Source organism: Anser brachyrhynchus (assembly GCF_964034855.1).
Source record: "Anser brachyrhynchus genome assembly, chromosome: 12".
In the NCBI taxonomy this organism is placed as follows: Eukaryota; Metazoa; Chordata; class Aves; order Anseriformes; family Anatidae; genus Anser; species Anser brachyrhynchus.
Genome location: NC_137707.1, coordinates 11242156 through 11264900, shown reverse-complemented (window position 1 = coordinate 11264900; position 22745 = coordinate 11242156). Strand labels below are relative to the sequence as shown.

At 37.2% G+C, this 22745-nt stretch overlaps 1 protein-coding gene across 2 annotated transcripts; it reads left to right on the top strand.

Moving 5' to 3' along the window:
• The first annotated feature begins 4 nt into the window (after window positions 1–4).
• GPATCH1 (G-patch domain containing 1) lies at window positions 5–21736 on the top strand. 2 transcript variants are annotated; one of them, XM_080552735.1, is made up of 24 exons: window positions 5–135; window positions 1058–1183; window positions 2701–2831; window positions 3215–3297; window positions 6507–6790; window positions 8597–8731; window positions 9017–9102; window positions 9547–9707; window positions 10067–10164; window positions 10342–10400; window positions 10736–10978; window positions 11837–11984; window positions 12582–12661; window positions 13663–13867; window positions 14471–14758; window positions 15529–15710; window positions 16020–16147; window positions 16397–16530; window positions 16886–17103; window positions 17768–17972; window positions 19007–19117; window positions 19576–19700; window positions 20083–20228; window positions 21415–21736. In XM_080552735.1, exons 5-24 carry the CDS (start codon window positions 6712–6714, stop codon window positions 21434–21436), a joined length of 2853 nt encoding a protein of 950 aa, XP_080408861.1. In that variant the 5' UTR covers window positions 5–135; window positions 1058–1183; window positions 2701–2831; window positions 3215–3297; window positions 6507–6711; the 3' UTR covers window positions 21437–21736. The 2 variants fall into 2 exon arrangements, with proteins under 2 accessions (XP_080408861.1, XP_080408862.1); XM_080552736.1 differs by lacking the exon at window positions 5–135 and adding an exon at window positions 415–793.
• The last annotated feature ends 1009 nt before the right edge of the window (window positions 21737–22745 follow it).

Here is a 22745-nt window from a genome sequence, read left to right as displayed (position 1 = left end):
GACCCTGCGGGAAATGTCGGCGCTGCCCCACGGCGCCGCCCGGCTCCACCTCCGGCAGCGGGGAGGAGCTGCCCCGCCTCACGGCGGTGCCCCTCACCGCTCCCTGAGCGGGTGGCCCCGGCACGGCGACCCGTGGTATGGCACGGCCGTTCTCTTCGCCTTCCGCCCTCACAGCCTGCGGGGACCTGGCAGTCCCTGTCCCGGCAGGATGAGGCGCCCCTCGTCCGGGGCCGGACGGTGACTGAGGGGGAACGGGTGCTCCGCGCCCCGCTGCGCCGCCTCCGCCGCGCTCCTCCCCGGCCCCTCCGGCTGTTCTCCGCGCTCCTCCGGAGCGTGGCGGAGCCTGGCCGGGCGCCTCGAAGGCACCGCTCGCCTCACGCCGCTTCCCCCCGGCCTCCCCGCACCGCCGGGCCAGGCGGCAGCCCCTGGGGGATCCGCCATGTGCCGTGTCCCCACACACACGGAGCTTTCCCGGGCGCGGGGGTCGCCTCAGCGAGCTGGCCCCTCAGCGCGGGTCATCCCCACAGCAGCGGAGCTGGCCCCGGGGAGGCCGGAGCTCTCCTTAGTCGGGAGGGACCCCAGACCCCAGGGGGAGGTGGCATGGCCCTGGGCCCCGGCCCCGGTAAGGGCAGCAGTGACTTGGGGAGAGGCAGGGCTGGCCTCGAAGCTGGGAAACCGCTGTGGAGTCAACCTCAGAACTGCAAAAATGTGCGGTGTTCGCAGGGAAAACGGCGTGTCTCCAAAATCTTCCGTTGAGCAACTGGTTTTGCAAATGTTTGTGCTGGACGCTCAAGTAAGGAAATGGCCAATATTGGTTACAGATACTACCCAGGCCTAACCTGCGGAGTTATGTGGGCTTTTAGCACTTAAAGGCAAAATACTTAAAGCTTATTACTGAACATATCTTATCCCCCTTCCTTCTCAGTTTTTCATCTTTCTTAGCAGCGCAGTGTAGTGGTAATCTTCAGGAGTCAGGAAAAAATCTGCAAAGATAACTTTATCAAAGAAAAATGTCTTTGGAATTACATCCTTAACTGAAACTTTCTTTGAAAACCAGGGTGTCTCCAGAGAGTTATGCAGAGCAGTCTGGTTAAGCTGTGTCTACGGCACGGTTTTAAGGAAGAACGCTGGAGTCAGCAACTCAGAAACTGGGACCCAAGGATCTGATGTTGTCTCTCTTGAAGTCAGTAAAATTTTGTTCTTTCAGATTTTGTTCACTCTCACCCCAGTACCTTTTCCTTTTTTTCAGTAATGGTAAAGATACTGCATGAACACATCAAAGAATATAAGGAGAAATGATATAAGCAGAAATAATATAAATAAGAAATAGTAATTATAAACAAGTAGAAATAGGTAAAAATGGAGAAGCAGTTTAACTTCCTTCAGTTTCTCTTTAGAGGTTATAAAGTTTTTTAAATTATTTTATCTACTATTAGAAAATATGCTGACCTTCAAAAAGTATTTGAAAAATAAAACTTTGCAAAATCACTGTAAATCTCTCATATAATACATAGTTTAAGTTAGTATCAATAAGAGATAAATTAGTAATTTGTCAGCATAGGCTATGCCGGTACAATCTGGCAGTCAAAGCAGTATTAATGTGACTATCTCAGAAGTTTGCACTGCTTTCACTGCATTTATTGAAACTGGACCTAATTGAAAGGGTACAGCTATTACTCCAAAAAAAAAAGTCATAAGGGCTTGTTAGCCTGGCAAAAGGGTCAGGCAGTTAACAACAGGACAAGTGACTATTATTATGGTGTGTGCAGAGCACAAATTTGCTTAAGTTTCTGCAGAGAATGATACCAAATATCATTTAGCATATCTTGCTTATAAACTGCAGCCTTTCTCAGTGGCTGGTGGCTACTTTGATTGAAACAAAGTCAGCTGTGTTACACACAGCAAACTTCTCCAGCAAATTCAAGAGTCTGAGATACCTCTAACAGGCTTCCTCCTCCATGCTGAGTGTCCTGAGAATATCTTCCAACACTCTCAGAACTGCCAGATTAGACTGTGCCTTTCCCTTGCTTTGATAAAGGGTACTTCATCTCAACTGTGTTAGGGTCAATCTCCTATTTCTTAAGTAAGTTGCAATAAGTTTTGTCTGCCTATAGAGTGCTCCTTCTTAGTGAATATGCATTTTTGGAGAAGACGTTGATTGCATGGTCTCGGTAGCTAGGACTGAGCTATGTAATGACGGGGTAGGAGCGCTCCATGACCCTGGAATGTAAATTGCAGCTTAGAACATTCCAAAAACTGATTTACCCTCAGAAAACATGCCCTTGTTCTTCTAACCAGTCGGTTAAACATCTCGTCTCCAGTAGCTTTTTGGTTGCTGTTAGAATTCCTATATTGAGGTGGGTTCATACCACAGACTTTCTCAGTTTCTCACAATTGTATTAATCGGGGTTTGGTTTCCTGTATTGTAAAGATTGAGTAATAACAGGCTAGGAATTGGGAGCTCATGCACTCAGATAAAGGAGTGTACAGATGCAGATGTTTAGTTGACATCTTTAACTTTAGGAGACAGTAAATTCCGTGACCAGGTGCACAGGACATTGCACTATATCTGAGAAAACATCTCTTATCAGATGTTTAAGGATTTGCATCCAATGAAAATCAGTATGTTGTGCCTAAAATACTGAAATTGAAAGCAAGGAATCTTATCTCCGCATCAAATCTCTCTTCTTTGTTTTACAGAACTCTGTGCTATCAGACTTGTGCATTTTCACAGATAAACCTGCCAGGTGATGCATATAATGACCGCACTGAAAATAGGCACAGAATAGCAGAGCTTGAGTTGTCCCAAATGTTGTCCCACAAAAGTCAAGGTAATAAGGACTAGAATTTGGGTAGCCTTATCACAGACACATGATAGTATATATGATACATGTGTACACATACACATTACGTGGCATGTTTCTGTTTTGTATGCATAACTGCTTTCTCAGTCAGTCCTGTCCTTCTTGCCCTCCCCCATCCTGAAAAAAATATGTGAATATAGGAAATTCCAGTCTTCATTCTTCTCTTCGGCCAGTATAAAATGGTCTTGCTTTGGGAAATTCATTTCCTGCTGGGACTTGGAAGATACAAATCTGGTTTGACTTAGTAAGGACAGGTGCTCCTCTGTGAGAAGCGAATGTTTATTTTTTTGACTATAGACATTGCAGCTACAGGATGGTAACAGGTGCTTCAAAGACATGTTTTATTCCAGACAGGCACAGAGGCTTATCAGCAAAAGCACATCAGAACTGTATGAAGAGAGACGTATGCATCAAATGAATGCTGTTTTTCAAGGTACATTCTTGAATTCTTGACAAGACACAGAGTTACTTATTTCTCCTCCAGTTGTTGTTGGCTTTGATTATTAAACTTTGATTCTGAGAGAAAAGAGAAAATGTTGTCAGCATCCCTGACAGGCTGTAACTTTACAGTTGGTGAGTTCAGCTGCCAGCTAGTTGTCATCCTTTATTTCTGAAGATTGCAGTTCTTTAATGAGGAAATGTCTGGTTACCATAGAGAAGTTTTAGGTGAGGAGAGAGGAAAAGGGTTCATAGTTTTTTTTTTCTCTCCTTTTCTCTCCTGTCTACAAATATATATTGGAGAAAAAAAGAAAAAAAATGGCCAAAATGGGTCATGGGGGCACAATAGCAATAGTGTTGTGAATCTCCTTTAAGACTGTTAAAAGTTTTCAAGATGTAGGAGTTTTTCAAATTAGAAAGCGTTGAGACTAAAGAATGGAAGGTCTTCTCGTAAACAAAAGAAGTCCTTCTGCATTTTATGACAGATGAATTGAAAAGTGACCAGACAGGAATTGCAAGCAAGTAGTGCCAGAAGGTTTCCTAAACAAGAAATTTACTGAGTAATACCAAATGGTATAAAAAGTGCTACACAAACTCAGTAGAAAGTCTTTGGATGACTATAGTAATAATATGTTTGGCTACAGATGCAGCATTTCACCGTTCCTTCAAGTTAACTGTGTTGCACAGTTAACTGGAGCTTTATGATCACTGAAAAAAACCTCCCATTTACTATCGAAAAACAAGCATGCTTTGCCTATTCTACTGCAAGACTATATTTGAAACAAGACATTGCAGTTTCAGGGCGATGCAGTTCCAGTGGGAATTAAGAATGTAAGGCCAAACATGGGCAAAATCATCACCACTTGTTCCAGTAATGCTTTGCCTTTGACTGAAACCCGTAGATAAAAATCTGTGTACTTAAGGACTGTAGGCATTATCTCTTTCTTTGTTCATTGTTCAGAAAATGAAAATTAGCACTTTGGCTTAAACAATGCCTCAGGGTCTGTACTCTACTTGTGTTTCCTCAACTGATACTGTAACCATGTGTTGTTAGGAAGAGTATTAAGATGAAAATTCCCACTGAACCCAAGATAAGTCAGGGGTGAAGTCATGTTTGTCTCCTTTGTTGTTTTTTTGATAATAAAATGTTGGTGTATTATTGTATTTTATACTTTTTGTTCTTATATATCTTTTTTTTTCTTTAAGATGCTTTTGGATGAATCAAATTTTTGTTTCCTTCTTTTGTATATAGATTATGCTGCTTTTAGTTTCTAGTTTGAGTTATTCAAGTAACTTAAAACTAAACAAAGATAAGTTATCTGTTTGAGGAACTGATCTTAAAGAATACAGAATATTATAAAGGACGTGGAAAGAAATGTTTATGGTCTACCATCTTGATGGACTAATTCAAAACCAGATGTTGAAAATGTATGGAAAACTAATGCCTGAAGTCCATGTATAGTTTTGGGGCCCTATTTCAGCTTCATATGTACTGGCAAGTATTTGAGCTTTCATTTTAAAATGCTGTGTTGATTTTTTCATTATTTCACACTGTAAAAAATGTATTCAAACACAAACTATCTGGACTTCCAAGTGTTTTAGTTTTCTTACCATTATCAAAAGACGTTGGAATCATTGTCTTGTTTAACAGCTACAGAAAGCAATTTTCACTAGGTGTAACAATTGTAAATAGGAGATAGAGTTTACTATGGACAAGGCAATACCACTGTGATACAAAAGTAATTCTAATCTGATAAGAGACTTAACGGGGAAAAAAAACACTTTAAGATTTGATCATCACCATCACTTTGAACATAACAGACAAGACAATCAAAAGATTTTCTGTTAACATTGTTCCAAAAGGGTTTATTTAAGCATGTGTGTTGAATCAAAGTCACAGAGACTTGACTATTCAGGAACAATTATTTCCTAAACAAAGAGAAACAACAACTGCGCTAACAACTTATTTTGCTACTATATGTTCTAGATAACTGCTTACTAATTAGTCATGATGAGAAAAGATAACGCATGCAGATAAATGTCTGTGACTTCTACTGTATTGTTTTTAAGTGAATTAGAGACCCAAATAAAACAGAATTATCCCTATTTGCATAGAATTGTGTAAATATTTCCTATGGAAACCTGAAACCACATGAAACTCAGGTAGTTTGACTTTGAAAGAAACCAGTTCTGTGTATACAAACACAAAGGCTGGATTAGAGAGTACACCACTAAACTTGCAGATGTCTTATCTGTTAAGTGCAGGAGTCTCCCAAGCCTGCATTGTGATTTATTTTCAAGGATTTCAAGAAACTGGTGATCCTTGTTTGCAAAAGTTCCAGATAAATGGAACGCAACACTTTTTTCACTCTAGCAAATCTCAGTCTTAAGGAAAACTGCAATGTTTAGAAATCAAATGAATCAAAACTGACATACGGGTTTCTGGCGGGTAACACTGGGAAAAGACAAACTTAAAAAATTGTATTTTCAATACTTAGTTTGACATCAATGGATACTTACCTGTTCTTATATGGTCTTTATATAAAATATGTTTAGTAAAAGCTTTTCTCTTGATACAAGCCTCCCCAAAGAGATGCAGATACCTGTAAATGTGGAGGTATAGTGCTCTGCTCTGGGAGTTTGAGCCTGAAGACTACTGCACTGATTCCTGTTGCACGTTCTTTTTAATAGAATCATAGAATATCCTAAGCTGGAAGGGACCCGCGAGGATCATTGAGTCCAACTCCTGGCTCCACACATACTGTATGACTGAGAGCATAGTCCAAATGCTTCCTAAACTCCAACAGGCTTGGTGGCTTGACTACATCCCTGGGGAGCCTATTCCAGTACTCTTAAAAGCAATGTGGTCAAACAGATTTGGCTGTTTATCGGCTCCAAACTGCAATTTGACAAAATCTCCATCTCCTTTGTTCATATGGATTCAGCGAGGTTGCTTTGCACCTTCATTTTAGACAGTACCGTTTCATGGAGTTTTTGCTGTCCTTTTCCTAGCCCTTAGGCCAGAGGTATTTTGGTAACAGGTCTTATCTGGTGCATCAGATGTTTGGAGGATGTAGCCGAATGGCTATTATGTCAAGCGCTTGACTCTTTTTTAGCTTTATTAGTTGCCAAAGACACCAAGCGGCATTTCAGCCCATCGCTTCGGACACAAGACACTGCAGCCTTTTCTCCCTTTCCCCACAGCCTTCCCCAAGCCGGCAGCCCTGTCTGAAAACAACCTCGCTGAAACACCCGGGTGGCTCTGGGGGGACCTCGAGCGGCGAGGGCCGGCGCCGACACCCGGGACCCGCCTGTGGGGAGGCGCGGGGCGAGGGGAGGCGGCCCCGGCCCCGGCCCCGCCGCCTCCCGTGGCGCCGCCTTGGCCCTCGCGGGCCGCCGTGGTGCCAAGATGGCGGCGGCGGATTCGAGCGACAGCGAGGAGGAGGATCTGGTGAGCTACGGCACCGCGCTGCAGCCCCTGCAGGAGGGTAAGGAACCCGGCGGGGCGTCCCGCGCCTCTCCCCGTGCTGCGGGGGCTGCGGGCCGGGAGGAGACCCGGAGACAAGTACTGCGGCCCTTGCTGCCGAGGGGCCCAGGAGGAGCGGCCCAGCCCGGCCCGGCTCGGCTCGGCCTCGGCTCCCGTCCCCTCAAAGCCGGGAGCGCTGGGGTCTGTGGGCACAGGGCAGAGCTGCCTCCCCCTGCCCGCCGCCCCTGGGGCGCCCCACACGGCCCCCGGAGGCTGCCGGCCCCGGCTGTTGTAACACACTTTACGAGCAGGGCTGGCCTTTCGTGTAATTTTAAAACCCCTTAGCTGAGTTTCGTGGTTCTGGTGTTTCTGTAACGTCCCAGCTGGTGTTAGTTCTAAAATTTTAAAACCAGCGGTCAGTGATTGTTATTCTTGGGGCTGGCCGCCTGATAATAAAGATGGAAGTTTTGTTGCCTGGCGGAGGTTTGAAGGCACCAGGATGCTGTGTGAAGGTAGAAGATCGTTGTTGTTTCTCAGGAACCACCATCCTTTGTTTTTGTTATCATTAATGATAGCAAAAAAAATGAAAACAGTAAAATACCTTGTGATTTGCAAACCAGATTAGACTTGAAGTATCATAGCCATTCTGTTGACGTTAAAGACTCACTTCATAAAAATCCGCCATGTCTTTAAAGATTGCCCTATCCAAGGGTTAAATATGACACTACCAATTTTTAACAATAATTTATTTCCTGTTAAAGTTAATTTTCTTCCTGTCAATGTCACAATAGGTAGCTGCAAATAAATGTTCAGTTTTTAGAAACTGAAGCTTCACAGGGTATGGTGGTGTTCATAGGTGCATATTTTTATGTAGCTTCTGTAGAATATTTTGCCAGGAGTTGTGCCTGAAGAGATCAGGCCCAAATCACCCATTTTTAATATTAATGTGTAATGTTGGGGGTAGCTTGGTTTAAGTCAACAAAAGTGCTTCTTTAAGAAATCTCTGACAAATAGTGGTCTAATAGTTTAAGTGGGTTAATCCTTAGAGAAACCGTAATATTGCATATTATTTTCTGCCAAGCCTGGAACTCTTCTGTTCTCAGTAAATAGTAATAATGGTATTATGTGCATGAATGAGTTTGTATAAAAGCGAAATTGGTTAGGTCTTGTGAACCTGCGAGTTCCTTATCACCATAAAATACATTTGAATCCCTTGTTCTTTCAGAAGGTTGAATGTGGACTAACATTGTGTACGTAAGAAGCTTCATTAGCTTCTCTTCATGGATGTTATTTACTTTGCGTGTTATCTTTTGTGAGTCAAATAAAAGATTCCGTTGAAAGTTTATAATGGTAGGATTTTTACTCTCAGTATATAAAATGTTATATAAAAAAGTTGCGTATGTTAACCATACCAACCAATACTAAGGAGAATCTGAGTGGTAAGTATTTAGCATTTCAAACCTTTCTAGAGCTTTGTGAGTAGTTCTAAGCCCCTATGATATATAGGGGAAATATTTACAGACTAGAGAGGTTATTAAGCAGGCAAATAATTTATTAGTCTGACCGCAGGAAAATAAGTGTTTTCAGACCTAGTAAGAATTTCTATTTGAACACTTCATGCTTTTGTTCTGGCAGTGTACATTAACAATGTATACAAATGTTTAAAGTAGGGTGGGAATAAGTGTAAACTGCTGATGCTTTTTACTTTAGGGTGGCTGCTGTTCAGCCTAGTTCTTAATTGCAAGGGAAGAAGTGGCTTCTGGACTAAGTAGAGATTCCATTCTTTATGCAGTGTTGTGACTTAGTTTTGTGGTTTATCTGATTGTAGGTGAACGACTCAAAAAGCCAGTTCCTCTTCAAGAACAGACTGTTAAAGACGCAAAGGGACGATATCAACGTTTTCATGGAGCATTTACTGGTGGTTTCTCTGCTGGTTACTTTAACACTGTTGGCACAAAGGAAGGTAAGATATCTTTCTGTCATCTGGGAAGGGTTATATGATTATTGTAATATAACATTAGAGAAAATAAATTAACTGTCATGAAGCATTTTTTTCCTACTGTTTGTTATTCTGTAAGTAGTCGGAACAGTATTTTTGAAGGTATTTCCCCTTCAGTTCTCGCACTGCAGTTTTATAGATGTTCTTGTGATATATCCTTAAGGTGTAAGGTTGAAATGTTTGAATTATTTTTAAATACTACATTGTTGTTTACAGTACCTTACTTTAAATGGCTTACTTTCTTAAAAGGATGGACTCCTTCAGCTTTTATATCATCACGGCAGAAGAGAGCAGACAGAACCATTCTTGGACCAGAAGACTTCATGGATGAAGAGGTACATTTAGAAATAAATACATCTCTTTTGGAAGTAGTTGCCATGACTGCAAGTTTTTCAGGCCATGAAAAAAGAACTTAAATAGCAAAACTAAAGTAACTTTAAAATTACTTCATGTATACAGTGTTACACTCCTAGATTTTTAGGATGTTTCACTGATACACCTGGGAAGCTCCCATAATCTCAATATTCAAAACGAAACAAAAAACCCTTCAAACCTTTCACTTTATGAGAAAATATAAATGCTTTTGAAACTGTTTGAAATATGACCATTCGGGGTACTCAAAAATCAAACATATAAATGGCTTGAAAAATGTTGCCAATATAAGGGCCACATCCTGTTTTCTTTCCTTTACTATTACAGTAAGTTAACCTTTAAGAAAAAAAACAGGAAAAAAGATTTTTTAATGTAATTTTTTTTTCTGTTTTGTCTATATTTTCTAGGATCTTAGTGAATTTGGGATAGCACCAAAAGATATTACAACCACAGATGATTTTGCATCCAAAGCTAAAGACAGAATAAAAGAAAAAGCTAGACAGATTGCAGGAGTAGTTGCTGCCATTCCAGGAACTACTGCATTTGATGATTTAATAGGACCATCAAAGTAAGTAAATTTAAATAAAAGCTAATCAAGCAATTTCATTCACTTACAGGTGTTTTATTGCTAAGGCAAGTAATGTTTGATTAAAATAACTCATGAAAGAGAATGAAAGCTCTGCAGTTCTACATTTTCAGAGTGGCCTCCATCTGGATTTTTGTTTTGTATGTGCAGACTTGTGCTAGGTGAGCACTTACAGACGGATACAGCATATACTTAAATGTTGATGCGTTCAGATTTGATTTGAAAGCATGGTGCAAAAACATATTTTCAAATGGTGTTGTTATATACTATATTTCAAGGAATATTAAAATTGTGGTCTGAGTTTTTTTATTTATTTTTGTTTTCTTTTGTTTTCTTCTTAGAATAACAATTGGTGTTGAACTGTTGCGAAAAATGGGTTGGAAAGACGGACAAGGAATAGGACCGCGAGTCAAAAGAAAGCCATGTAGGCAGAAACCTGGTAAGTTCAGTGAAGTTCTTGAACTCAGTAATAGAAAGTTAGCATTCAAGTTAGACCAATATTAGTCTAACTAGATAGTTAGACCTATTAAGAAGCTCATTTTAAGATTTCATTTTATTTAATATGTTTCTTTAACCTTAGAGAAATTTAGTAAGGATGCTATTATGTTTCTTACAGACCCTGAAGTGAAAATATATGGTTGTGCATTACCACCTGGACTGTCGGAAGGTTCTGAGGTATTGTGCAGGCAAAAGTTGTTTCTTGACTTACATAAAAATAACTTGTGTGTCAACACACGTTTAAAAAAAAAAAAAGATGCTTTTTAACCAGCAATTTAGTGTGCAATTTCAAATTTTGTTGTTCGTAACTATTTGTTACACATATTATGAAAAAGATTGAATGTAACAAAATTTATTCTTTTGCTAGCTAAGCAGGTGTAGTTCAAAAATAGTTTCATATATAGTTAAGGAAAATCAAGCTTGCCTAGTTTTATGTTAACTAAATATTGTAAAAGCTAAATGTACAAAACTCTTCTATTCATAGTTGTTCTTACATACTTTTATTGTACAAGGATGAAGAAGATGAATACCAGCCAGAGAATGTGACGTTTGCACCGAAAGATGTAATGCCTGTAGATTTGACTCCAAAGGAGAATGTCCATGGACTTGGCTATAAGGGTTTGGACCCCACACAAGCTTTGTTTGGTGTATCTGGAAGAGAACATGTTAATCTTTTTCCAGGTTCTGAAGACCCAAGTAATTTACTTGGTGATCTGCAACACAATAGAGGAAGAAAACTAGGTATCACAGGCCAAGTAAGATGTTGCTTAATGCATTTTATTAGTAATGTAATAAAATCTAAATAACTTTTGATTTTTTTTTTCTTTGTGGAAGGCACCTAGTCACTGTAGACACTGTATTGTAAGAAACCTTAAGTATGGTTTGAAAACAGGATTAGGAGTACCTTGTTTCTGTTTGTTAACCTCTTTAATGTGAAGATGAGGGCAAATCCTTGTAACTCTTAACTGGTTTCATTTATTGATAGTGTTAAAGAGAAATGTAAAAGGAACTCAATGAATGATTGGATTGAGAAAATGCTTGTGTTACTTTGATTAGAGAAAGTTGATGTTCAATATGTTTTTAGGTTTTTTTTGTGAGTTTTACTGAATCCTTTCAATAGTGTTGAATCTGCCAGTTAGAGGGGTTTTGCTTCCTTCCATTGTATCTGTAGTTCTTACATGAAGGAGTGCTGTGAATTTATATACTTTTTGATTTTTTTTGTGCTGTTTTATGTTTTGTTGTTGTTGTTTTTGTTTGTTTTGTTTTGAGTGCTTAACCTTCACATAAACTGTAAGTCTTACCTCTGGAATTAGGCTGCTGTCCTCACCCTGTACAGACCAAACTTAATATCCCTTCCTGCTAAGGGAGTGGAGTAAGTGGAATATAGTTGCTTCTTCCCCTCCAGTTTTCACCACGTTTTTTTTATGTAGTAGTACATTTTTTCCTAGTATGTGTGTGTGTGTATATATATATATATATATAAATAAAAATAGGGCACCTTACATACTGTAGATGGATAGATACAGATGTAGATGTGTTCTATCATGTGACTTAAACCAAAAATAATTTCACATTTTTGAATTCCCATTACTTTTATTTAAAATATGTTACAGGCTTTTGGTGTAGGAGCTTTGGAGGAGGAAGATGATGATATTTATGCAACCGAAACATTGTCAAAATATGATACGGTTCTAAAAGATGAAGAACCTGGAGATGGCTTGTATGGCTGGACAGCACCAAAGCAGTATAAATCCAAAAAAAGTAAGAACTGTAGTTCTAACAAATGAGTGTGATTTGTATTCAAAGCATCACGTAAGGGTAGTCTCTCTCTTCCAAATATTTCAAATGGATTGGTATCTTCTAGTTGTGATACCTGAAGCTTCGTCTAGTCTTATTGCAATATTCATGTGTTCCAATTCTGGAAATAATTTTAAAGTCCTACACTAATCCTAATTTAGACTAAAAACCCAAATTATACTTTAAAAGGACAGTATGTGCTGCTTTGTGAAATATGGCATTCAATTCCACCGAAGTAAAGAAGATTATGAATTATAGTTGCAAAATATGATCTAATACTTGCAAAGATTTTTTTTTTTTTTAGATAGACTTGCTTATTTTCAAATAATAACATTTGTAAATTTTGTCTTGATACTGCTGTATTTTTAGTGCAACTTCTAACTGCATGGAATACTTCAGCAATTCCTAGAGCACTTCTTGATACGAAGTGGTACACAAACAACTCCAGTACTCCAGTCATGTTCTATCAAATGTACTGCAAAATGTAAAATATTCAGGAAAAAATGCTTTTTGTCAAACATACATGTTTTAAATATTGACCAACTCTGTGGTCATTTGTAGGGTCTGACACAGAAGTTAAATATATAGGAAAAATCTTGGAGGGCTTTTCCTTGGCATCAAAGTCATCAGCTCCAAACAAGGTAAGCAGATACTGACATTTTTGCAATAAGAATAACATCCAAAGCAAAATTGACCTGTGCTATATAGATTTTACTGTTCCTCAATGTTTTTTTATTTTCTTAGAAATAGAAGTTCTGGTAAGCAATAAAGACAGCTGGGTATGCGGAAGTTGTCAAACTAATGGATTAATTTAAACTTTGCCCATGTACAGGCCTTGAGCAAATACTTTCTACACTACTTACTGTTATTTTGAATAAAGTTGGAGGAGTGATTTGATTTAACTTTTCAATAAATAATGCACATCTGCTTTTAGATCTTCCAAATATAACATCCAGTTTTCTGTAAAAATCAGTCCCCAAACTTCATCCACTTCACTATTTTGGCGACAAGTTAGTTTGTTAGCTTTATTCTTAGCTTTGTATCTTTTATTCCATGCATGTTTGCATAAATTGGAATGATGAATGGAGTTTTGTGATGAGGTCCTTTTGTGAATGAAGAAAGGAAGCAAGTTTGCATGGTATATAAAATCGAATTGTATAAGAGGCAGAGGGGTAACCTTTTGAAACTTGCATGCAAAATGTAGGGGAAAAGGAATTTGAAATACATGAAAATAAATGAAGCACAGAAGTACTCAATTATTCAATTAACTGACTATATGTGAATTCTGTTTTTAGAAGAGTAATTTATGAGCATTATCAAGAGCATTTACTCAAATTAAAGCCATGTGTATTAAGACTGGTTTATATTTGCTGCTTCTTGATGTGTGTGTTTTCCTATATAGAATAACTGTTATCTATTAACAATAGAACAATTTGTTCCAAATGTTTGTATTACAGTGCCACTTACTGACTCGGTCTAAAATAATCAGTAGTTTGTGATGTCTCTTTCTACTGTTAGTTGTAAATTGAGGAATTTTTAGATTGAGGTGACCTTTCTGAAACATTTCTAAGGGTTAAATACAAAGTTGTATCTTGCTTTTGGTTGTTGTGTTGTTTTTTTTTTTTCCCACTTCTCTGTAAAGATTTATCTGCCACCTGATCTGCCACGAAATTACAGACCAGTCCATTACTTTCGACCTGTAATAGCTGCTGGGAATGAAAACTACCATTTACAGAAGGCATTAGAGGAATCAACTGGAAAACTTGGTAGTGACACGACACAGCAAAGCAGGCATGCACTGAATGCGTCTCAGAGGAGGGAACAACTAGGAGAGACCGTTCTGAAAGGTATTGATAGATATCACACCTTTGCTTGTTTTTTAGGTCCCCAAATCATTTATATAACAATAAAATTTTGATTTAGCCTTGAACACTATTTTCTAATGTAAAAATAGTAAATCTAGTTGTTCAGCCAAAATACCTTGTCATTGTCCATTTCCATTTCTACAGATGAACTATTGATGTATCTGCCTGCATTTTCATGCACTTAAGTCTTAAAGAAGAAAAGCATGCATAGGATTAGATGTTTCTTTTTAGTGGCCTTATGAATTCATAATGTAGTAAGTTGTGAGTTTTGACATTTTTCTCTGTAAAAATGAGGTGTCATTGAAATATGTGGAAATTCACTAAAAATTATCTTGTAAATATGGCATTTATATCTACAGTAGTAAATTTTACAAAGTAATATGTAAATATGTGGCCAATAGCATAAAAGATGCAATAGTGACCACTGGTTTTCATTTGCCATTTCTGCTGTTATACTGTGTTGTAGCTTAAGAGTATTTTCTCTGAATGTGTATATGTGTAGGCTTTCTTCTCCACTGGAGGGTCAGAAATAATTGTAATAATTTTTCATTTCTACTTATTTGTTACTACTTCTTTTGGTTTTAGGTCCAGCTCGTTCTGTTTTGGAATATCTGTCTGAGAAAGATAGAGAGAGGCTCAAAGAAGTGAAGCAAGCATCTGAACAACAAATGAAAGCCAAAACGTTGCCTCAGCAGTCACGGAATAGCAGATTCCAGCCAGCCTCCCCAGATGATGCTTTTCAAAAATGGCAAATGTTGTTGGGGGGGCAGATAGCAAATGCTGGTTCTAGTGACTTCAAGCCATTTGCAAAAGATCCAGAAAAGCAAAAAAGATATGAAAGTTTTGTGAAAAGTCTTAAACAAGGAGAAAAAGGTAACTAAGGAAAGAAATCCTGACATTTTTAGTTTTCTGTGGCCAAAAAAAAAAAAACACTATTGCAATGTTTAAGAAAATTTTTATGACATTTAGTTGTATTGACTTCAGTGAAACTGCTTAGCGGTTTAAGTGTTAGCAAGACTTGACTTTAGGCATTGCGTTTCATACTTTGCTGTAGCAGAAGTGAAATTGTAAAGCATGTTCTGCTTAGGAAACAGGTTATTTTTTTTTCATTTGGCAAAGTAGACTTCAGCTTTTGCCAGTGCTGTAAACTATGCATGGAATAAGCAGTTTCGTTTAGTTTGTGTCTTTGTGAGGAGTAAAGCTGACAGATCCTATACAGGCAGAAAGAAAGCAATTGTCACAGCAGAATAGCAATTTTTGGCTCTCTCTTTCACCTTTTTCCCAAATAAGAGAGGGAAAATCAAAAGAAAAGCCACACGCTACATTTCTGGAGGAAATAGGAATTGCAAAGTGAGTGAAGTAGTTTACACTTGTCAGAGCTTGTTTTGCATGTTCTTTGGATATTCCGACAGACACTACTGTCAATTAGATTTGGAATTTTTCTTCCTAGAAGAATTTGTGGCTGTAAAATGATAGCATACAGTAATTTTTAATAATACAGTTGAGATTAATACTGTCTTTAAACCAAATGCACATTAAATACCCGCGGGGATGCTTGCTTATTATCTTATTTTTTTGCTTGAAAAGCAGCTAATTTAAGTAAGCTTTAATTTCTGCTAATTACTTCTCTCCTTAACTTATAGTAGATACATTAGAACGTCATTTAGACCCAACTATGACAGAATGGGAACGAGGAAGAGAACAAGAGGAATTCTTCCGTGCAGCAATGTTCTACAAGTCCTCAAACTCAACCCTGTCATCCAGGTTTACCCGGGCCAAATATGAAGATGATGTTGACAAAGTCGAAGTTCCTCGGGACCAGGAGGTATATGCTGTTACGGTCTTTTCAGTATACTGAAGTTATGTTTGTTGCCTTTACCCTGACTTTCAAAATTCTTTTTCTTTAAAACTTTTGTAGATACCTCATCAGTAATGTTTTTTTGCTCTTCTGTTAGGTAAACCTTTGAAAACGTTTGCTGCAAACAAAGCAGTGATTTGTTAATCTGCATTGAAATATTTGTTAGTGTGACAACAGGACAGTTGTCCTGTTAATTCAGTTTATTCAGTAAGTTAATTCAAAAGTTAATTCAGTAAGTTGTTACTTATCTAGCAGATAATGTTTTGACTTTTTCAGAATGATATTGATGATAAGGAAACTGCTGTGAAGATGAAGATGTTTGGCAAACTCACCAGAGACAAGTTTGAATGGCACCCTGAAAAGCTGTTGTGCAAAAGATTTAATGTTCCTGATCCATATCCCAAGTAAGATGACTGATAAAAGATACTTATTTTTAACACTTTTTAAAATTCTGACAGCTTGTCATATGCTTTTGAAAAATTTGGCTTGATGTTTTAAAACCTTACAGTGTTTTAATTGGCCTCATTAAACATGGTGAAATCACTTCTGAGAAAATAGTATGCATTTTAAGGACTACTGTAGCTTGTTGTAGATAATTTGAGGCCTTATTTTTCTATGTTGAAAATAATATTTTTTTTTTTATTTCTCTATAGTTCTTCCATTGTTGGTTTACCAAAAGTGAAGAGAGACAAGTATTCTGTATTTAACTTTTTAACTCTGCCTGAGCCTACCACATCTATAACTCAAGAAACAAATGAAAAAAAACAACAGAATAGCAGTTTCAGCAGTAAGTTATAGTTGTTATTTTATTCATGTAGTTATGAGGTAATGGTGTAGAAATGTCTGTCTTTGTTATGGAGAATGAATTTATCCATAAATTCAATATTTTATTTTTAATTAAAGAAAAAAGACATGAAATTTGAAAATAAATGCAATAAATTCAATTCAGACATAAAAACAAAAGTCAGCATCATTATGATAATTGTTTCCACCTAGAACACCTTTATAGGTTAGATATTCATTAAAAAGATTTAAAAAGCACCAAACCATACTGAAAAAGCAGAGTATTTTAAAATCAAGTAGGTCATAAAATGCACTATGATTTAGCATGCAACTGATTTGAATGTTTGGGACTTTTTTAGAACCAAAGAAACCTTCTAGATGGGATGTATCAGATAAAGAAAAGGAGAAGAAAGATTCTATCAGTGAATTCATTAGTCTTGCTAGATCAAAAGCTGATCTTCAGCAGAAGCCACCAGAGCCAACAACAGAAGAATCTAAATCAAAAGCTGATCTTCAGCAGAAGCCACCAGAGCCAGCAACAGAAGAATGTGGAACAAGTGAAACTCTTCCTAGTGAGGTGGGTTCACAGTGGTGTTTGGAACGTAAAGGCAACCCTGAAATAATGTTGGTAGTATATGTATTGGTTTAACACAGACCCGTTTGCTGAAGGGCCAACTCAGGGTAAGCAAAGACAAAGTGAGATTGCCCTTGGAAGAATTTTGAGTTTGTAACTGAGGTAAAACTTTCACAACATACAAGAACAGCAAGTATGACTATCTGTACTTTAAGTAGCAGCTCAAGAAAAGATAAAATTTAGCTCCCAGTTGGGGGGGGGTGGGGGGGGGGGTGTTAAATTCAGTCCCTTACACCCACTTTGGTCACGGACACAGAGTATATGTATTTTTTTTCTGCTTTGAGTAGAGGTGGGTGTCTACTTTGTGGAGAAAAGTGATGTTTTCCCCTTTGAACAAATTTACTTTGAGTAGCATATAAGAGAAGTTTAAACTAATGAATAAGAATTTCTAATATCTTGGGATCTATTTTCAACTGAGTAGAGCATAAATTGCAGTACTCTTTAGAGGATGTGAGTTTAGCAGTGCTTCAAGGTTTTGGCCTATCTATTGTGATATGTGATTATTTTGTAAATACATCTCAGAATGTTTGAACTTGCTGTATTGCTCAACTTACCAGATTTTTAGTTTCTTTAGTGTTTAAATATGGTTTGTTATGCTGTTTTGCAGGTAGCTGATGAAGATAAAGATCAAGAAGAAGAAAGCAGACCATCCATGGACTTATTTAAGGCCATCTTTGTGAGTTCCTCTGATGAAAAATCTTCTTCCTCTGATGAAGAGAGTGAAGAAGAACAGCAACCAACTACTTCGGTAACAGATTCAGAAACCACTAAGCAAGTTAATCTACCAGACAGTTCCTCATCTAATGTACAAGGTAGTACTTGATGCATCTTTATTTTTATAAACATCTTGTAAAAAAAAAAAAATCCTTTGTGAATCAAGTACTCTGGGACTGCTAGGACAGTTCTGTACTCTCGTGCAGCTCATCTGGCATTGGTCTATCTAGGCATGAAGAAAATGTGAATAGTACAGCCCTGAATAAGACCTTGCATGTTAGTGTTATTCATGTTGCCATGTGTCTTGCGTAGATTTTACAAGCAAACTGCCCTATAGAACATTCTTGTTAATCAGTGAGGGGGGAAAAACATCTAAGGTAAGGGCGGACATACAGGGAAACTTATACCTATAATAAGTCATAAGATAACCTAATAAATTATTCCTATCTTATGGTGGATATTTGACAAGTTCAGAAATAAATAGTATGCATTTATTTAATAAAGTCACTTTCTAAATACTGACACTCCTGTAAAATGTAATGTTAAAAATAATTTTACTAGGACATCAGAAGGTTGCATTTTATTTGTATTCTAGTTATAAAAGTTGTCACAATAGTTCTATGAGAGAGGGAGAAGACCGATCTTTTACCTTACTAAAATTCAACAAGTGGACTGTAAAATGTTTCTATATTTTCAGATTGTCATTAAATTAAAAAAATGTACAATATACTTAGCTTTCAGTGAAAAAACTTTTACATTCTTTCACAGTTGGTTCTGTTAACATCTAACTTTTAGTTTTTATGAACTTTATAGATCTAGAGTCTTTTTTTTGTGCCAAGTAGTGTAAAAGTAATACTACCTTATTACATAAAAGCAAACGTACTGGATAGTAAGTAAATTGTAATTGTATAATAGGTTGATTTTGAATTAAAAATATATGTTTATATGTTGCAGTCTTTCAGGATGTCAACTATGCAGTTAGCCAAGACAATTCACAGAGATATAAGATGCGAATCAGTTTGCTTTCTTAGAGGTTTTTAGAAAGTCTGCTTTAACTTTTTTCAGCATTTCTTGACAAAAATGTTTTTTTTCTTTCGAATAAAGAAGTCTTTGTTTTGTTTTATTTTCATAGACAACATGTCTGCTAAAGCTGAGCCTGGTGTTTCTTTGTTGCCTGCTTCAAAGCAGGAACTGGATGCAGCAGAGGAATTTGGACCAAAGTTGCCCCCAGCTTTTCCTTTTGGTAGGTTCTATAGATTTCTTGTATATGAATTCTGCATGTTGAAGATGTAAGATATTTGATGTATGATATTTCTCTTTAATAAATGTTTGTGAATAGCTACTTTACCTCTTAAATGCGTGCACTATGTCAAACTGGCATCAACAAACACTTTGTTGTTGTGCTATGACAGACTAGCAGGAACTTTTTTGCCTGTACCAACTTGTTGTAATTCCATAGAGGCAGTGTTAAAAAAAAATGTAATGAAGATACAGGGTGAGAATTGTAATTCATTTATTGATAGATTACAAAGTCCTTTAATTACAATAAGGAGGTTACAGTTAGAATTTTTAGACATTTCACATCCATTTGAAAGCTTAAATTTTTCTTTTAAAGCAGCTTATTAGATTAATATAGAAAGTAATAATTAAGTTACCTTTTTTGTTCATGCCTTTTGTTTCTGCATGTGCTTTGTGCTTTAGGTCCTACTTGGCAACAAGAAACAGCGATGCCAGCAAGTTTTCCAGGGCCTAGTAGAAAAGAAAGACATAAAAAGAACAGAGAGAAACAGAAGACTAAGAGAGAACGCAAACATAAAAAGGAAAAGGTATTTAATTTAACTAAACAGTTTACTGATTCTTTGATCTGCCTCTTGAATTTTCTCGTGATTTCTTCTACATTCTAGAAAATAAACATACTGGGACTGGAGCAACTCAAGTGTTTTCTCAGATGTTTTGAGACTGGAACTTTAGAATAGTAAATTGTCTAACTAGGGTGATGCTTTTCCCATATATAGAATGTGACTGCAGATAATACTATGGGTAGTTTAATGTTGTGTAAATGTCCTGTTTCAATTAAGCTTGGAGCCTACACTGAAATCAACTTTTAGAGATGTTTGCTTTGTTGTTGTTGTTGTTGCCTTTCAGAATAAACCAACTCTTTCAAAATGAAACTGTAGCGTAATATGGATTTGTTTTTCCTTTTTACAGAAGAAGAAACGTAGGAAACACAAAACCAAAGGAAAACACAAAAATAAAAAATCAGAAAAAGACAGCAGCTCAGATACTACAGACAGCAGTGATAGCCTTAGTGATATAGATACCACAGGCTTGTCACCCAAAGAACTTCTAAAAAGGTAAACAGAAAGCTGACTGAAACATTTACAAACTTTCCAGTGGATAACTAAAACCTCAATTTATGAAGTGTCATTTTAGTAAAGCTGTTTGTAGCAAATATGGATCAGCCAGTCTCTCTATGTTTTAAAGCCTGCTAGTTTGTAATGTTTCCTCTCTTTATTAAACAAATACTAGGTATCTTAAGGTAGAGGATAATCAATTTTAGGATGGAAGCCTCTTGAGATAAAGGGCACTAAATAAACAGTTCTGTGCGAGTTAATGGAATTTACAGTTACATATAACTGATATTGTGGAATTAATTTTGAATGAATTAAAAATCGAACAAGTACAGATGGTGAGTCATATTCCATTACTTTGTCTACTGTCTTTACTTGGAAACATTAGAACTAATATCTGCTTCAGAATGTTTTGAGTCTTGTTGATAATCAGCAAAAGAACCAATTCAAATAGATCTACTGTGTGGCATTGATACTTAATATAATTCTGTGCTTCAGCAAGGAGCAGTGAAGCAAGCAGAATGATGCTTGACTCGTGTACATGTCTTCTAAATCTAAACTGTGGTGTTAGATTTTTGTAAACTAGAGACTTAAACATATTGCCAGCAGAGATGTGAAAATAGAAAAAGAACAGTTTGTAACTTAACACTGAAGTAAACTACAAACAAAAGTAACTGCATCTGGTTCAGATCATAGTCAAGTTAAAAAGCATCCCATGTGGAACAGTCACCACGTTGGATTCTCTTGGAACTTCTAATAGCTGAAAGACAGGTCTCTACAGATTTGTTGAAGTATCTCATCTAGATATCCTGGCAAATTATTGTGGTCTAGCTATTAAGTGGAATGGGCATGTACAAAGGGGAAAAGGCAGCATTGCAAAGGTCTGTGCCTTCCATTTCTTTGGAACTGAGATTCAGTTGTGTATTTGTATTTTTGTATTAAAAAGCCAAGGTACTTTTCCTTTTGATTTCTAAATAGCCAAAGTATGTTTGTGTGCATTTTGTACAGAACAGTTTGACTTTGTTGTACAAGCTGGTATTTCATAGCCTTTGCTTTTTTTTCTTCAACACTGTGGCAAAATGTTTTTATCTCATATATTTCTTTCGTATGGTTTAAGAAATGGCTCAAGTAATTACATATTCTGAATGTTGCATGTAATTATTCAGTCTGTTTTCTTTCTCTCTTTTAGATTGAAACAACTTCAGTATTGAAGAAGTAGCTTGTTTTCTTCAGTGCTGCGTGACTTTTAATCTCAAATTTTTGATCTCCTCCATGATGGTAGATCAGTTACGTATTGTATACTTTGAAGCATTGTAGATACTGTATTCATATTGAATTTGTCTGAGAGTAAACACGTATATGTTTATTTTGTGATGCTTCATAGGATTGAAATGCAAGGATTATGGAATGTTGAAAAAGACTCCTTCTGTAAAGCATAGTCTGAAATATTGCAGGCTCTGTTTTAATTAACACAAAACACGGTATTTTAATAAACTAAGTATTACAAATCATTTTTGTACAGTAAGTCATTGCCTAAGACCTCTAAATTAGATCTTTCAGGATGTGTGGGAATGGCACGAAGCTGTGCCAGGGGAGGTTCAGAGGGGGGCATGAGGAAAAATTTCTTTATTGTGAGGGTGGTCAAATGCTGGAACAGGTTTCCTAGAGAGGTGGTTGATGCCCTATGCCTGTCAGTGTTCAAGAGTAATTTGGACAATGTGCTCAGTAATGTTTTAACTTTTGGGTGGCCCTGATGTGGTCAGGCAGCTGGACTTGATCTTTGAACGTCCCTTCCACCTGAACTGTTCTATTTTATTCTAATGCTGGAGGGTAATTTTTTGTCTGCTTTAGTTTTTAATTTCCTAACTTAATTAAGTGTAAAATTTGCATTGGGTATGCCTATTTTTTTCTTTTTTTTCTGTTTTTTTGAGTCTAATGTAGAAATTCAGATCGCAGTTTTCCAGTATCTGGCTGTACTTGAATTTATTTTTATGTCTCCTAATTATGTATTGCATTTGCTGAAGCAGATCTAAACTAATAAGTTGTCACATTGACAGAAATTAAGGTTCCATTAGCCTTAATACCTTAGTACCAGATTAGTACTGTAATTATAATCTGCATTATTTGGCAATGTTATGTAATTACAATTAAAACATCACTTTTTTTTTGTTTCATACAGTACATTTAAAAAATGCTTGTCATCTCGCAGAGTTATTTTAATACAACCCATGAAAAAGGAGGCTGTTACAAGAGACTGTTAAGAGACACACAGAACCTCTCCTTCCACGTGTACAGGAAACCAAACCAACATTCCTGCTGAAACGTATGAATAAAAACTGAAATTCATGGTTGGAGATGGTAGTTCTTCATGACTGACTTTCACAGTTGGAGATAGTAGTTCTTTGGTGACTGACTTAATAAGAATTATTCATTGTCCACAGCTTTGTGGCAGCTCTTGATGAGAGCAAGGTGGTTAATAGTCTTGTGTAGGCTCAACCCTTGGGGTTGTAAAAGTCAAGT